At 34.5% G+C, this 14,256-nt stretch overlaps 1 protein-coding gene across 2 annotated transcripts in view; it reads right to left on the reverse strand.

Annotated features, from left to right (window-relative positions):
- Positions 1 to 14,256, reverse strand: part of GLRA3 (glycine receptor alpha 3) — a 178,395-nt gene that overhangs the window by 41,512 nt on the left and 122,627 nt on the right. For both annotated transcript variants that reach the window (XM_014842144.3, XM_014842143.3), the window contains exon 6: positions 1,484 to 1,621. In XM_014842144.3, coding sequence (XP_014697630.1) covers positions 1,484 to 1,621 — 138 coding nt within the window. The remainder of the gene's footprint in view (positions 1 to 1,483; positions 1,622 to 14,256) is intronic.

Consider the following 14,256-nt stretch of genomic DNA (forward strand, 5'->3'; position numbering starts at 1 on the left):
AGACCCCAGAAATATAGAAATAAAAAGAATAGACCTTTAGCTTTACAAATTTATGGTAATGAGGGAAACAGATAATACATAAGATATATTTAAATTAAAGATACAATTTCAGACAGTGAAAGCAGGAAGTGGAGGGGGGGATGTCAGTGTTTAACATGCGCCTGTTATGGACAGTCATTTGAGGAGTTGGTATTTGCGCAGTGCTGAAGGCTGTGAGAGTATTAGGTTTGGGACAGTTTGGGCAAAGAGGCTCATGGACGGAAGGAAAAGCAAGTGCAAAGGCCTTGATGCAGGAATGTGTGTCATATATGAGAAAGCAAGCCACTGGCGCCAGCTTATGGTATAAGCGAGAGAGAGATACAGGAGGGTTTTGGAGAGATGCGCAAAGGACACCACCAAGGTTGTGGTACTTTGGTACAGCAGCCCTAGGAAACTAATTCACCAGCCTAAACCAACTTTACAGTCTTTTTAGCATTTCTCTAAAAGTTGCTTGTCGTTGGAACTGCCCCTAGAGAGTTGAGCAAGAACACTGATATTGACCTGCTCACCCTTTATCTTTGTGTTGAGATGTTAACTTTGAACTCCCTACTAGATTGGATACCACCCTCACTCTTGAGATAAGAAAGTGGCAGTTACTTTTTCACCAGATGTTGTGAATTGACTAAGGAGGCAAAAGAGATTAGAGATCTCGTATAATGAAAGTTCAGATAATAGTTCTGGAAAAAGCTGGGCCCAAGAGTCATCATAGTAACTGTAAAGAAATGATAAGAGCAGCAGCTGATGTTAGTGGGCGGCCATGCACTAACCACATTGGAGCGATTTCTCGACTGTGGTCAGTTTAACAGAATTTGTAAGAATAGGTCTGGCAGTTAAAATAGATATTATAGGAATAGCCCGTGCCAATGAAGAGAAGTGAATAGGTATCACGAATGTGCAAACATCACATTAAGTCTTTCAGTCCTTGGCGTTGATAACAATATCTGATAACTATTCTCAAAGGTAAAAGACTACTGTGTCAGTGTGAGTAGTAGGTGCTTAAATAACAATACCTTGAAATGCATGAAATAGTGGCCAAAAAATAAATTTAGGCAAATGAAGCCCTAAAAAAACAAAAGCAATTTTATTAGCAAACACAATGTTTACTGACCAAGAAGGAACAAAAGTACATATTATTGCTCACACAGAAACGAAAGGAACTTTTTTGAAATGTGATTACTATGCAACTATGGGCTTTTTTTGAAAAAAATTATTCAAATATAATTGAACACCAAGCATTTCTTTAGTCCCATGCAAATCAATTACATAACAATATGCAATGAGTCAAAGCATCCGTAGTTTCAAATGAATCCATGTTCTGCTCTATGACCATGAAAAACATTTATCTATAAATAGTTAAAATAATTAACCTAGCATCATAATTAAGAAACATCTGAATGTCATAAAACCACAAGTCATAGTGTGATGAAGAATACTCAACCCCTACCTGTGTTGTAATGTTTAGTGCAGTATCGTAAATCTTTCTCTTCTTTCAACAGAAACTGGGGCAAAGTGAGTCCTTCTGCCACTTGTACAGGTGCCTCATCTTGCCATTCAAAAATTAGGTCATTCATTGTGTACCCAACTAGGCAAAACATAACAAATATATTTACAGCATGAAAGGGCATTCAAAGAAATGAAATAATTTTTAAAAACCACTCGTATAGTTCACATAGAAGAGGAAGACCAAACAATGTTATCTTAATTCTATTGATTGAGCCATGCATTGCACTATTTCATCTCACAAACGTCTATTGAAGTCTATTCCTATGTAATATTTATCAAATAATATAAGAAAATGTAGCAGGCTAATAATAAGTATAACACAACATGTAGAATCCCTAAAGGACAAGCATATACATCCTTTCTTTGGGATAGGCAGCTACTGGATTAATTCAACAAATTCAACTCCATTAGATTTCCCCTCACTGTCTCTCAAATTTTTCAGGACTCTCTCAACAAAAACTGAAATTATCACTGGTTAGATAATGATCTAAACTAGAACATCCGTGAGGGGAAAGTATCAGAGCTGATGGATTTCTTGATTTAATCATTAACTGTTCTGTTTATAGTATGTGCTTCTTTGTTCCAAGTCCAAAAATGGATAAAATGATATTTTAGGTAGAAATGTCTGCTATTCAGGGAAAATCAGAGTGCAAAGAAAATCCACATGGAATAGCTTCTGGAGGAGAAAACTCTTGCACATACAATCAGTGAATTCAGGATGGAATAAACTAGTGTATTTTGTAATAAGTCAGCATCTTTTAGTAAATTAAAATTCCATATTTCTATAGGAAAGCTATCTAAGAAAAGCAGAATTTAATCTTTTCTTCCCTCTGAGTGAAAGCTGTTGAAACGCACACTTGAACTCTGCTGTAGAGAGGGAGTCAAAAGCGAATGGAACCAGTAGGGGAAGACTGTTGTTACAATGCACAACTATCACAGAGGTAGAAAGACGGAGGAAGTATGGTCTGGCATCTGAACTAAGTCAAGTGCACTGACCACTAAGTGAAGTGGTCAGATAAAAGAAGCTCTAGAAGCTCTAGGTCCATGAAGCAGCAAACAAGGGAAACTGTCCCAAATTCTCCAGCTGTTTATATTTTGGGGAAGAGGCTGTATGAGTGATTAGAAACAGCTGGTGAGGAGCAGGTTAGGCTGAACAGAGCCACGGATAGGGAAGGGAACTAGCAGTCACCCTTCCCCTTCCCACAATACCTGGAAAACAACCTCTCTGAAATAGCTGACTCTAGTCTAAGTGTGATAGTGACTAAAGCCAAAGGCACAACCGCACCCACCTGACCCTAGGGCATACCTAGCAACACTCATGCCACAGGCAATAGCGTGGTAGTAGCAAGAGCATCAGTGATTACAGAATCTCCTTAGACTGTCTGGGATTCTTCTGTCAAAGTTTTTGCAGCAGTACCCCATCAGTGGGATTGCTCATTATGGAGAAGCACTATTTGGTAAAAGTTGTAAAGTCATCCAGACTGAAGGGGGCACATCTGAATTATGGTTCCAGAACAGATATGGGAACCTACAAGGCTATCCTCTGGACTATTGGACTTAGCACAGCAAGGACTTATGCTTGACTTGCTTATGGTGAAATATATTTCATTGAACCATGAAATTAATGATTCGTTTGCTGATAATAGAAGGCTTTCGCTTTTATTTCTAAGTCCTTTGGTATATCCATTACAAATACTATTTTACCTAGAGAGAAAATAAATGTACATTTCTTGAGGATCAAAAGATAGTGAAATAGGTACCAATTCTTATTTGCTTCCAGGTGACACATGTACCCTAGTCTTCCATACTTGCAATCACTAAAGACAAAATATGTGAAATTTTGTTCCAATTTAGACAGATAAATGGAGAAATGAACCAAAACCTCATTTTGTCTTTACATTCTAAATTTTTCTTAGGATCTTCTGTGAAAAGAAACTAGCTCTCTCAAATTCCCTCAGAGACAAACTTTAGTAATCTCTAATGCAATCTGTAGGCAGCATATTTAGCTTGCTCTCAATCATCTACACTTACTGATTTAGTGTGGGCATTTCATAATCGAGCTATGTTAATTTGTTATGGTTCATAAAATATTTAAGTTTGAAATCAGAAGGAAAATAGTGAGATGGCATGTTTAGGAGATAATTCTTTTATTCTGAGTAACTTACTGGATGTTCAAGGAAAATAACTAAATGATAATTTTGCCTCAATAAAACTTCAAACATAACAAAAAAATTTGTCCTCTTCTACACAGTTCTAAGTGTTTTAGCATCCTTATGCTTTTTGTTGGCAGACCTTTATACAAGTCTGAGAATGTTAAGAAGAACAGACTGGCTGATGAGATCAAGGTTGTGAGTTGAGTTGCCTTATACCATAATTAGCTTCACAAAACAAATATTTCATTCAGGGAACAAAGACATTAACCCTAACTTCAGCCAGCAATCTCATATGGTAGTTGCAATGAAACATGTAAACAAATGGCTCAATGCAACCAAACACTCTTTTCTTCAACAAGTGTATATTGAGCACTGATTGTGTGTAAGTCATCCTTATGGGCTTCAGGGAATGTGAGGTGTTATTCCTGGGTAGAAAATAAGTGGCATGGGAAAAGTATAAAGTGCTATGTGCATTCAGAAGAGGGATCTATGATATCCACCTAGGCCTCATTTGAGTTGGACCTTAAAAAAAGGCAGGACTTGTATATAAGAAATGTGAGAGAAGGTAAGGTATTCAGGCAAAGAAAATCATATACTTAGTGGAAAGAAACCGCAAACTCCTAAGGTTTATAATAGAAATAGCAATAACTTCATTTGTCTAGAGATAGTTTGCATGAAGGATCAGACAGAATGAAAAGATAAATTAATGAAAGATTGTGTAAAGCTTAAATTCCAGCTTGAAAAATTAGATTTTTTAAATTCCCTGTGGGCAATGGTAAGCAATTGGAATCTTTTGAGTAGAGGAATGATGTGACAAAAATTGTGTTTTAGAAACATTACTCTATAGGATCCTTTCATGAGATTCATAAGGTCTAAACTGCTTTCATAACCATAAGACATTATTTGCCTTTTTCATTGTGTTGAGATTTCCCAGATGGTGAAACAAAATGATGGGTAAAACTTTTAGTGCTTTAGTATAGTTAAAGGCAGTGGCACCAAACTGTGCTGGTGGTTATTGTTTTCTCTACAGCCATATCTCAAAGTAAAAACAATGCCACTTTTATTTAAGAAAATCCTTGATCCTTGATGAAGCAGTAACAGTTATAATTTTATTAAGTTTTGACCCTTACATAAATTTCCTTTTAACATTCTGTGCGCTAAAATGGGGAATACATATAAAGCACTTCAGTTGCATCCCGTAATATGATGATTCTTTTAAGGAAAAGCACTGGTGTGATTGATTTGCAAATTAAACCAGCTGGTTTTTCTTGAAACACTATACCATTTTTACTTGAAAAACAAAAATGACTGGCAAACTGTGATTACTATGATTAGGTATATGGCAGACCGTTTTCTTTAAAATGAAGTGAATGAACCTATCATGTCAAGGGAAACAACTGACAGTATTTGTTGTCAATGATAGATTTTGAGCTAACAAGTCAACATTACAATTTTGGAAAAATTGTTTTCCCAATACTTAAAGATTTTTTGATTAGCTCAATGGTGATATTAACAAATGTGACCTTTCAATATTGTGCAATGACACGTGTCAATGTTTGGAAGATCTGAATAACTCATTATGCTAATATTTTCCAAATGACCAAAGCATGATGTTAAAATCATGTAAAGGTAAAAGATCCATTCAAAGTACAAATTAGACAAATGGATTTTAATTTATAAGAGTTTGAAGAATTTGTTGATATGGTTTCTAATTTCACATTGCAACTATACTTGAAGGAACTACCACCTTCATAAACTAAAGGGGATTTTTTTGCATATTACAGAATTTCTTTCTTTTTTAAGACTGAATATTATTCCATTGTATGTTCATACCACGTTTTATTTATCCATTCATCTGTCAATGTTGTTTCCACATCTTGGCTATTGTAAACAGTACTACAATGAACAGAGAAGTGCTAATATTTCTTCGAGATTCTGATTGCAATTCTTTTGAATAAATATCCAGAAGTGGGTAACAACCTGGATGAAACTTGAGGATACTATACTAAGTGAAATAAACCAAAGAAAGACAAATACTGTGTGATTTCAATATATGAGGGATCTAAAATAGTCAAATTCATGGAATCAAAGAATGGAATAGTGGTTGCCAGGGACTTGGAGAAGCACTAATCAATAGGCACAAAGTTTTAGTCAAACAAGATGAATAAGCTCTAGAGATCTGCTGTATGACACTGTACTTAGAGTCACCAATAATGTATTGTATACTTACGTTTGTTAAGAGTGTAGATCTCATGCTAAGTGTTCTTGCCACAATAAAATAAATTAATTTTTTTAAAAAAGGTTTATTTGCTTTCTTGAAAAGGCAAAGAAAAGAAGCTCTCATTCTTTTGCAATGGTCCATCAGGAATGTCAGTCAGAGGTAATATTCCAGTAGATCATTTTGTCAAAATAGGAAATTAGTTAAATATGTCTTTAAGGGGAAATAAGTTAAGTAAACTTTCAAAGTTTCAAGTCTAAGACACTGACAGGTAGCTATGCCACAGGTTTTGCTGATATGTCATGTCATTATAGTAGCCTTCTCTGACCATCTTAAAAAATACTTTCCCTTCAATCAGCCTACAGTGGGCCTTTCCTGTTTATTTTTTTCTGTAGAACTTATCTTTATCTGACATGCTATATATTCATCAAGTTTTTATTTTGTTTATTTTCTACATAGCCTCCTAGAACCTAAACTTCATAATATTTTCCAGTACCTAAAATAATATGTGGCATATAGCAGGTGCTTGAATATTTAAATTAGAAATAGAGAAGGGGAAACGAGGAAGATGTGTATGTGTGTGTGTGTGTGTGTTTGTTTTTGTATCTGATGAGCTTATTTTGGCACTGGGTTTAAGATTCTAGCAGGAGATGCAGGTGTTGATGCTAACAAGTCTGAACATTGACTCATATCTTGAAAATTGATGAAACCATGGACCTATACACTGAAAGTGAGATCAGGATTGAAGATAAAGGTTTGAGAGTCACCCATATACAGATGATATTAAAATTATTGAATATCTGAGATTATCAAGAGAGATAATATATAGAGGAAGACAAAAGTTTTAGGAAGAATCTTAGAGAATACCTTGGAAAGAGAAAGGTGAAAGCAGAAAAGTAACAAACAAAACAGGGAATCCAAGAAGACACCTTTCAGTTAAGTGTAAGAATGTTCTAAAAGAATTGTGTGACAGCGGAATTGGTAAGGTACTAAGTTTTCCTCAAGTAGAAGCTAGGAAATCATTTGTCAGGAATGTTACAAGAGACAGTCATTGTATTAGTTAAAACAGATGAGCTCCAAAGCCTTTGCCAGCTCTCTGATTTTATGATATAATCTAATATAGTCTTACAAATTTATCTCATTAAAATGCACTATAAAAAATAAGAAACATTTCGTACTGTTGTAGAAAGAGGAAGACTAGTCAAAGAAATCAAAGATGAAGTTTAGAAAAAGATCTAAGTACATAGAAGCATTAAAAAAATTACACTAATTGCATGTAGAACTGTAAGGGTAGGAGAACATCAAATGGACCACAGCAGTGTGAACTTCTGTCAGGCTGGAAACTAAGATCTAGAGGTAATCTTGAGAGACGCAGAAAAGGCTTCTGGAGCATGAACTTCTTGAGTGGTGTCTCTGGGGCTAATCCAGAGTGGGCGTTGTCAAAATGCTAGCAATGTTCATCATTTGGTAGTGACATTGATATCCATAAAGAAAAGGAGCAGCATAACAGTAACAGCCTGATAGACTTTAGTTCAAGACCCCCATAGATCCAGACGTTCTTTTTTAAGACCATAAGGGAGAGGATGTCCTGAAGAATTTATGATATTGGACTTCTCATTGGCCTTGGTAAATGGGGAGCTTGAAATGAATTTATTTAGAATAAAAAAGATATACAATTTCTTGCATGCAAACATATTAGAAAAATATACTCCTGATATATATTTAAATAATCCTAATTTGAAGCAAAAATATGGGTTAAATAGATATGCAATTAATATGCTGTAGAAGTTTGTAACATTTGAAAGGAGAAAAAACCTGTAATTTTTCCTTGGGATCTTTTCTGGCCCTCTGGAAAAAAGCATGCAAATTTACAATTTATCATTTCACCCTCATGTTATTAGATAAGAAAGTTGTTCTTTTTGTTTTAACTCTACTTAAGCATAAGAAAACGGGGTCTTGTCTATAAGATGTCAGGAGATATAAATTTACAATCATTTAAAAAATTCTTATATGTCATTGGGGAATTGCAAATTAAAACAAGATAGCAATATATGCCTATTAGAATGGCCAAAATCCAGAACACTGACAACACCAAATACCAATAAGACTTAGAGCAACAAGAACTCTCATTCATTGCTGGTGGGAATGCAAAAATGATACAGCCACTTTGGAAGATAGTTTGGTGGTTTCTTGCAAAACTAAACATACTCTCACCATATGATCTAACAATCACACTGCTTGGTATGCACACAAATGAGTTGAAAACATGTCGACACAAAAGCATGCACACAAACATTTATAGCAGCTTTATTCACAATTGCCAAAACTTGGAAGCAACCCAGATGGCCTTCAGTAGGTAAATGGATAAACTGTAGTATATCCAGACAATGGAATATTACTCAGCAGTAAAAAGAAACGATCAAGCTGTGAAAAGACATGGAGGAATCTTAAATGCATATTACTACATGAAAGAAGCCAATCTGAAAATGCTACATACTGTATGATACAACTATATGACATTATAGAAAAAGCAAAATTATGCAGGAAGTAAAAATATCAATCATTGCCAGGGATTTAGGAGGAAGGGAGAAATGAATAGGCAAAGCACAAAGGATATTTAGGGCAATGAAACTATTCTGTATGATACTACTATGGAATATATGTTATTATTTATTTGTCAAAACTCGGAGAATGTACACTACCAAGAGTGAACTCTAATGTAGGTTCACAGATTATAATAAATGTACCACTCTGGTATGGAGTGTTGATACTGGGAGAGGCTGTGCATTTTTGTGGGGGCTGGGAGATGTATGGGAAATCTGTACTTTTTTGATCAATTTTGCTGTGAAACTAAAACTACTCTAAAAAGTTAAGTCTTAAAAAATATCTTCAATAAAAACATTCAAATACAACAAAGAAAAAATCTTATTACTGAAATGTTTCCCTAGAATTAATTCAACTAATTTGTTAATTTAATGAACAATTACTGACTGTCTACTCTTTATAAGTACCTATGTAAGGTGCTGGAACTACAAAATGACTTGCCTTAAGTCAAGTATAGTGTAGCTGACCATAAAACAGATTAACAGATTGTGAAGAGTCTTACAGAGAAATAAGCAGAGAACACAGAAAAAGGGCCCTAAACTAAGCTGCAGGATGGGAGCAGAAGGAGAATCAGTAAAGTCTTCCAGAGGAATGAGCAAAGGGATGAGTAACAATTATTTAGGTGTAGCAGGGTTAAAACAAATATTTACTATATCCAGACGTGAAAAATAAAGGGGCAATTGTTTATATAACTGTTTGTACCTTAATATCACACCTCCATCCCATCTGATTGGGGCGTATTGGAGAGAGAATAATTCAAATTGACCAATGAAAGATACACAATCTCTTTCTGGGAGCTTAGAGTCTTAGGAGAAAATGTTCAGTCTTTTAGGATTTCTTTTCCTCCCTTTCTGCTAGTCAAGAAGCCACTTGGTTATAAGAAGGCTAATCATACATCTTCATTTGCCCGGATAACCCTAGATTACTTCTTTTTTCCTCATGTCCACTCTGACTTAGCACTTGTTCTAGATTTTTCATTTTTAAGTTAGATATTATTATTAATCATTGTTTTAAATACATTATTATTGCTTTTACCAATTTTACTTCTAGATTCTACTTTTTTTACTTCTAGATTCTCCCATGGGTATAATAGAATATTAGACTGTTTTAATATTAGGCTAAATCTGTAAAACAGCTGAGGTCAGCAATGGACCATCTATCTTTACCAGATCCTTTCAGTAACAAAGAAACTTTCAATAGCGGCTAACTGAAGTGTCAGTCAGTGTCGAAGAGTCATGGAAAATTATAAGTTAATTGTAACTGAAAACTGAGCAATGCTGCTGTGGACTGTATAGACAATAATCTGAATGCTTTGGAACCTGCAAACATTTATTCATTTTATTTGGCAACACACATATTTTGTAATAAATCCCAGCAGCAATAGGCTAAAATAAATGAAAGTTCAATATCAATTGAAAAATTAAGCACCAAATTTCCATTTCACAAGAAAGTTGATGATGAGTGTGCAACTTGAACACAGTGTTGTTTATATTTAACGTCTATAAAAGGTGTCACAGGCATAGCACCATCCACATAAAAGCCACAAGACACAAATGAGCTGAAAACACATCAGCATCTATTTCAAAAGTTACAGCCCTTTTAAGAATACTGCCCCGAGATGATCATTTGATACGTGCATTTGCAGGGGGCTCATTTAAATATCGCTCTATGAAAATGAGTTTTTATTAGACCAAATGATTGCTTTTCTAAATTAATTTCACTCTGGATTTCAAGTTTTCTTGGAAAAGTGCGTAACAGGAAATTTGCAAGCAATTAAACGATAAGTTTTCAGTTTCATTTCCTGCTTTGAAGAGAAAGTTGGTTAAATTAATTTTAAATGAGCTTAATTTTTAAATTCACCTCTGTAATCAAAGTAAAGCTTTTGGAATTACATTTGAAGATGGCCTATTTGTCATTGTAAATTCCATTTTAAAATTTCTCTTAAATTCGTTTAAAAAGTTGAACATGAAACATAAATGTCACTTTGTGATGGATCCAAATAAAACATTTGTTGAAACTCATCATTGTGGTAAATTGAGAAATCTATGGAGCTACAATACTCTTGGAATTACTTATGATGAATTTATAATTTATGTTACATCCATAAATTCTGTTACATTCTGTCAATTGAAGAAAGCTGTAGTTGTTAACATTTAGAACTTTTTTATATGAACACAGAGTTACTGAACTACAATTTTTTGTGTGTGATAAAGCTGATATTGAATTAAAATTATATTCCATTATGGCACAACATACTTTCTCTATTTACTGCTTGTCATCAGTAAATTTTTTAAACATTTGAAAAAATACTTTGTAGATCAGTTTATATGTTCTGCAATGATATGGAACTTTAGGTAAATAGGTTCTCTAAATTTCAGTTGTATTTGTTTGAAATCAGTTGGAAATATTTAATCAAATTACTTTATGAATGGAGCACTAAACTGTTAGATTCTGAAGCTTTTTAGCAAGTAGGAATATAAACACGAAGTTGCTAAACAGGAACACATTGAGAGCAATCCATACAATAGAAAGAGAGAAATGATGCCATCTCAAATAATGTACCATATTTATTTATTTTTAATTTGATAACTGTGCTTTGGACTATTTTAGCTTATGGAGAGGTTATATTGGTGGACTGCTTGTTTTTAGTTGGATAATTTATATTGAAATGGAATAGAATCCAGAAGGCATATTTTCCAGCATCTAAATTAGGTGAAAAATTTAAAAGATTCCTAAATAGAAGCAATAGATTTGACTGAATTTTGTCCTATAAACATGTTTGTTGATTAAATGGACAAAGACAATATCTGTAAAAATATATGGGCTGCTGAAATATTTACTTATTTCAATTCAAAAAAAGGAAAATCAAGTTCTGAAATTATCAAGTATTTTAGCTATCTTAACTATATAAAGACTATTTTCTCAATAAAAATGTTATAGTGTTTACAGCAGGGTCAACCGGCAGTGTCAACAATTTCAAATTTAGTAGCCAAATTGCAACTTTATAGATGATTGAAGATGTTTTTGTTTTTGAGGAAGATTAGCCCTGAGCTAACACCTGCAGCCAATCTTCCTCTTTTTGCTGAAGAAGATTGGCCCTGAACTAACATCTGTGACCATCTTCCTCTATTTTATATGTGGGACACCTGCCATAGCATGGCTTAATAAGCAGTACATAGGTCTATGCCCAGGATCCGAACCGGTGAAACCTTGGCCGCCAAAGTGGAACATGTGAACTTAATCACTATGCCACTGGGCCAGCCTCCAGATTTTTTTTATTGAGGTCATGATAGTTTATAACATTGTGAAATTTCAGTTGTACATTATTACAATGAATGTGCCCCTTCACCCCTTGTGCCCACCTCCCAATCCCCTTCCCCTCCCGTAACCACAAAACTGTCTCTTTGTGTGTTAATCTTCCACACATGAATGAAATCATACAGTGTTTGTCTTTCTCTGTCTGGCTTATTTCACTTAACATAATATCCTCAAGGCACATCCATGTTGTTGCAAATGGGACAATTTTATCTTTTTTTATGGCTTCTAGTATTCCACTGTATATATATACATACACCAAATCTTCTTTATCCAATCATCAGTTGATGGGCACTTGGGTTGCTTCCATGTCTCGGCTATAGTGAATAATACTACAATGACCATAGGGGTACATAAGTCTCTTTGAATTGTTGATTTCAACCTCTTTGGATAAATACCCAGTAGTGAGTTAGCTGGATCATATGATATTTCTATTTTTAATTTTTTGAGAAATCTCCATACTGTTTTTCCATAGCAGCTGCACCAGTTTGCACTCCCACTAGCAGTGTATGAGGATTCCCTTTGCTCGACGTCCTCTCCAACATTTCTTATTTTTTGTCTTGGTGATAATAGCCATTTTAAGAGATGTAAGGTGATATCTTATTGTAGTTTTGATTTGCATTTCCCTGGTGGTTAGTGATGTTGAACATCTTTTCATATGCCTGTTGGCTATCTGAATATCTTTTGTGGAAAAATGTCTGTTCATATCCTCTGCTCATTTTTCAATTGAGTTGTTTGTTTTTTTGTGGTTCAGTTGTATGAGTTCTTTATATATTTTGGAGATTAACCCCATGTCAGATACATGAGTTGCAAATATTTTCTCCCAGGTGGTGGGTTGTCTTTTTGTTTGGTTCCTGGTTTTGTATTGCAGAAGCTCTTTAGTCTGATGAAGTCCCATTTGTTTATTTTTCTTTTGTTTCTCTTGTTCGAGTAGACACATATTCAAAAAGATCCTTCTAAGACTGATGTCAAAGAGTGTCATGCCTATATTTTCTTCTAGGAGTTTTATGGTTTCAGGTCTTACCTTCTAGTCTTAGATCCATTTTGAGTTTATTTTTGTGTATGGTGAAAGGTAATGGTCTACTTTCATTCTTTTGCATGTGACTGTCCAGTTTTCCCAACACCATTTATTGAAAAGATTTTCCTTTCTCCATTGTATGTTCTTAGCTCCTTTGTCAAAGATTAGGTGTCCATAGATGTGTGGTTTTATTTCTGGGCTTTCAATTCTCTTCCACTGATTTGTCTGTCTGTTTTTGTACCTGCACACTGCTGTTTGGTTGCTATAGCTTTGGAGTATATTTTGAAGTCAGGGATTGTGATGCCTCCAGCTTTGTTCTTTTTTCTCAGGATTGCTTTAGCTATTCAGGGTCCTTTGTTACCCCATATGAATTTTAGGATTCTTTGTTCTATTTCCATGAAGAATTCATTCTGATTCTGATTGCATTCAATCTGTAGATTGCTTTAGGTAGTATGGACATTTTAACTATATTTATTCTTCAAATCCATGTGCATGGAATATCTTTCCATTTATTTATCTCATCGTAAGTTTATTTCAGTAATGTCTTATAGCTTTCATTGTATAGGTCTTTCACCTCCTTGTTTACATTTATTCCTAGGTATTTTATTCTTTCAGACTACCAATTCAGTTTGGTAGTTCTCTATGATTGTTTTCTCAGTTTTCTCTTTATTTATCATTTGTGTCTCTGTTCTGATTAGTTGTTTTGTGGTTACCATGTGGTTTGTATAAAAAATCTTGTAGATGAGATAGTCCATTTTCTGATAGCCTCTTATTTCCTTAGACTAAGATGATTCCATCTCTCTTTTCTTCCCCTTTTAAGTTATTATTGTCACAAGTTATTCCATCTTGTCTGTGAGTTTGTGGTTAAAATGAGAAGATTATCTTTATTTTTGATGTTTTCCTTCCCATTATCTTTAATGTTATAATTGTTTGCCAATATGTTCTGATAGAGAGCTGCAATTTTCTGATTTTCTAACTATTTACCTCTTGCTCAAGACTTTGTAAACCTTTTCTTTTTTTTCAGGTATGAGGACCCTCTTGAGTATTTCTTATATGGGGGTCTTGTGGCAATGAATTCCCTTAGCTTAAAGTTCTGTCTTTCAGAATTCTGAGTGTATCATTCTATTCTCTCCTAGCCTGTAAGGTTTCTGATGAGAAATCTGCTGAAAGCCTGATAGGCATTCCTTTGTAAGTTATTTTCTTCTGCCTTGCTGCCCTTAATATTTTTTCTTTATCATTGACTTTTGCCAGCTTTATTACTATATTCCTTGGAGAGGATCTTTTTACATTGTTATAATTAGGAGTTTGATTAGTTTCTTTCAGTTGCATTCTAGCTCCTTCCCCAGGTTTTGGAAGTTCTCAGCTATTATTTCTTTGAAAAAGCTTTCTGCTCCATTCTCCTCTTC

Source organism: Equus asinus, chromosome 3, assembly GCF_041296235.1.
Source record: "Equus asinus isolate D_3611 breed Donkey chromosome 3, EquAss-T2T_v2, whole genome shotgun sequence".
In the NCBI taxonomy this organism is placed as follows: domain Eukaryota; kingdom Metazoa; phylum Chordata; class Mammalia; order Perissodactyla; family Equidae; genus Equus; species Equus asinus.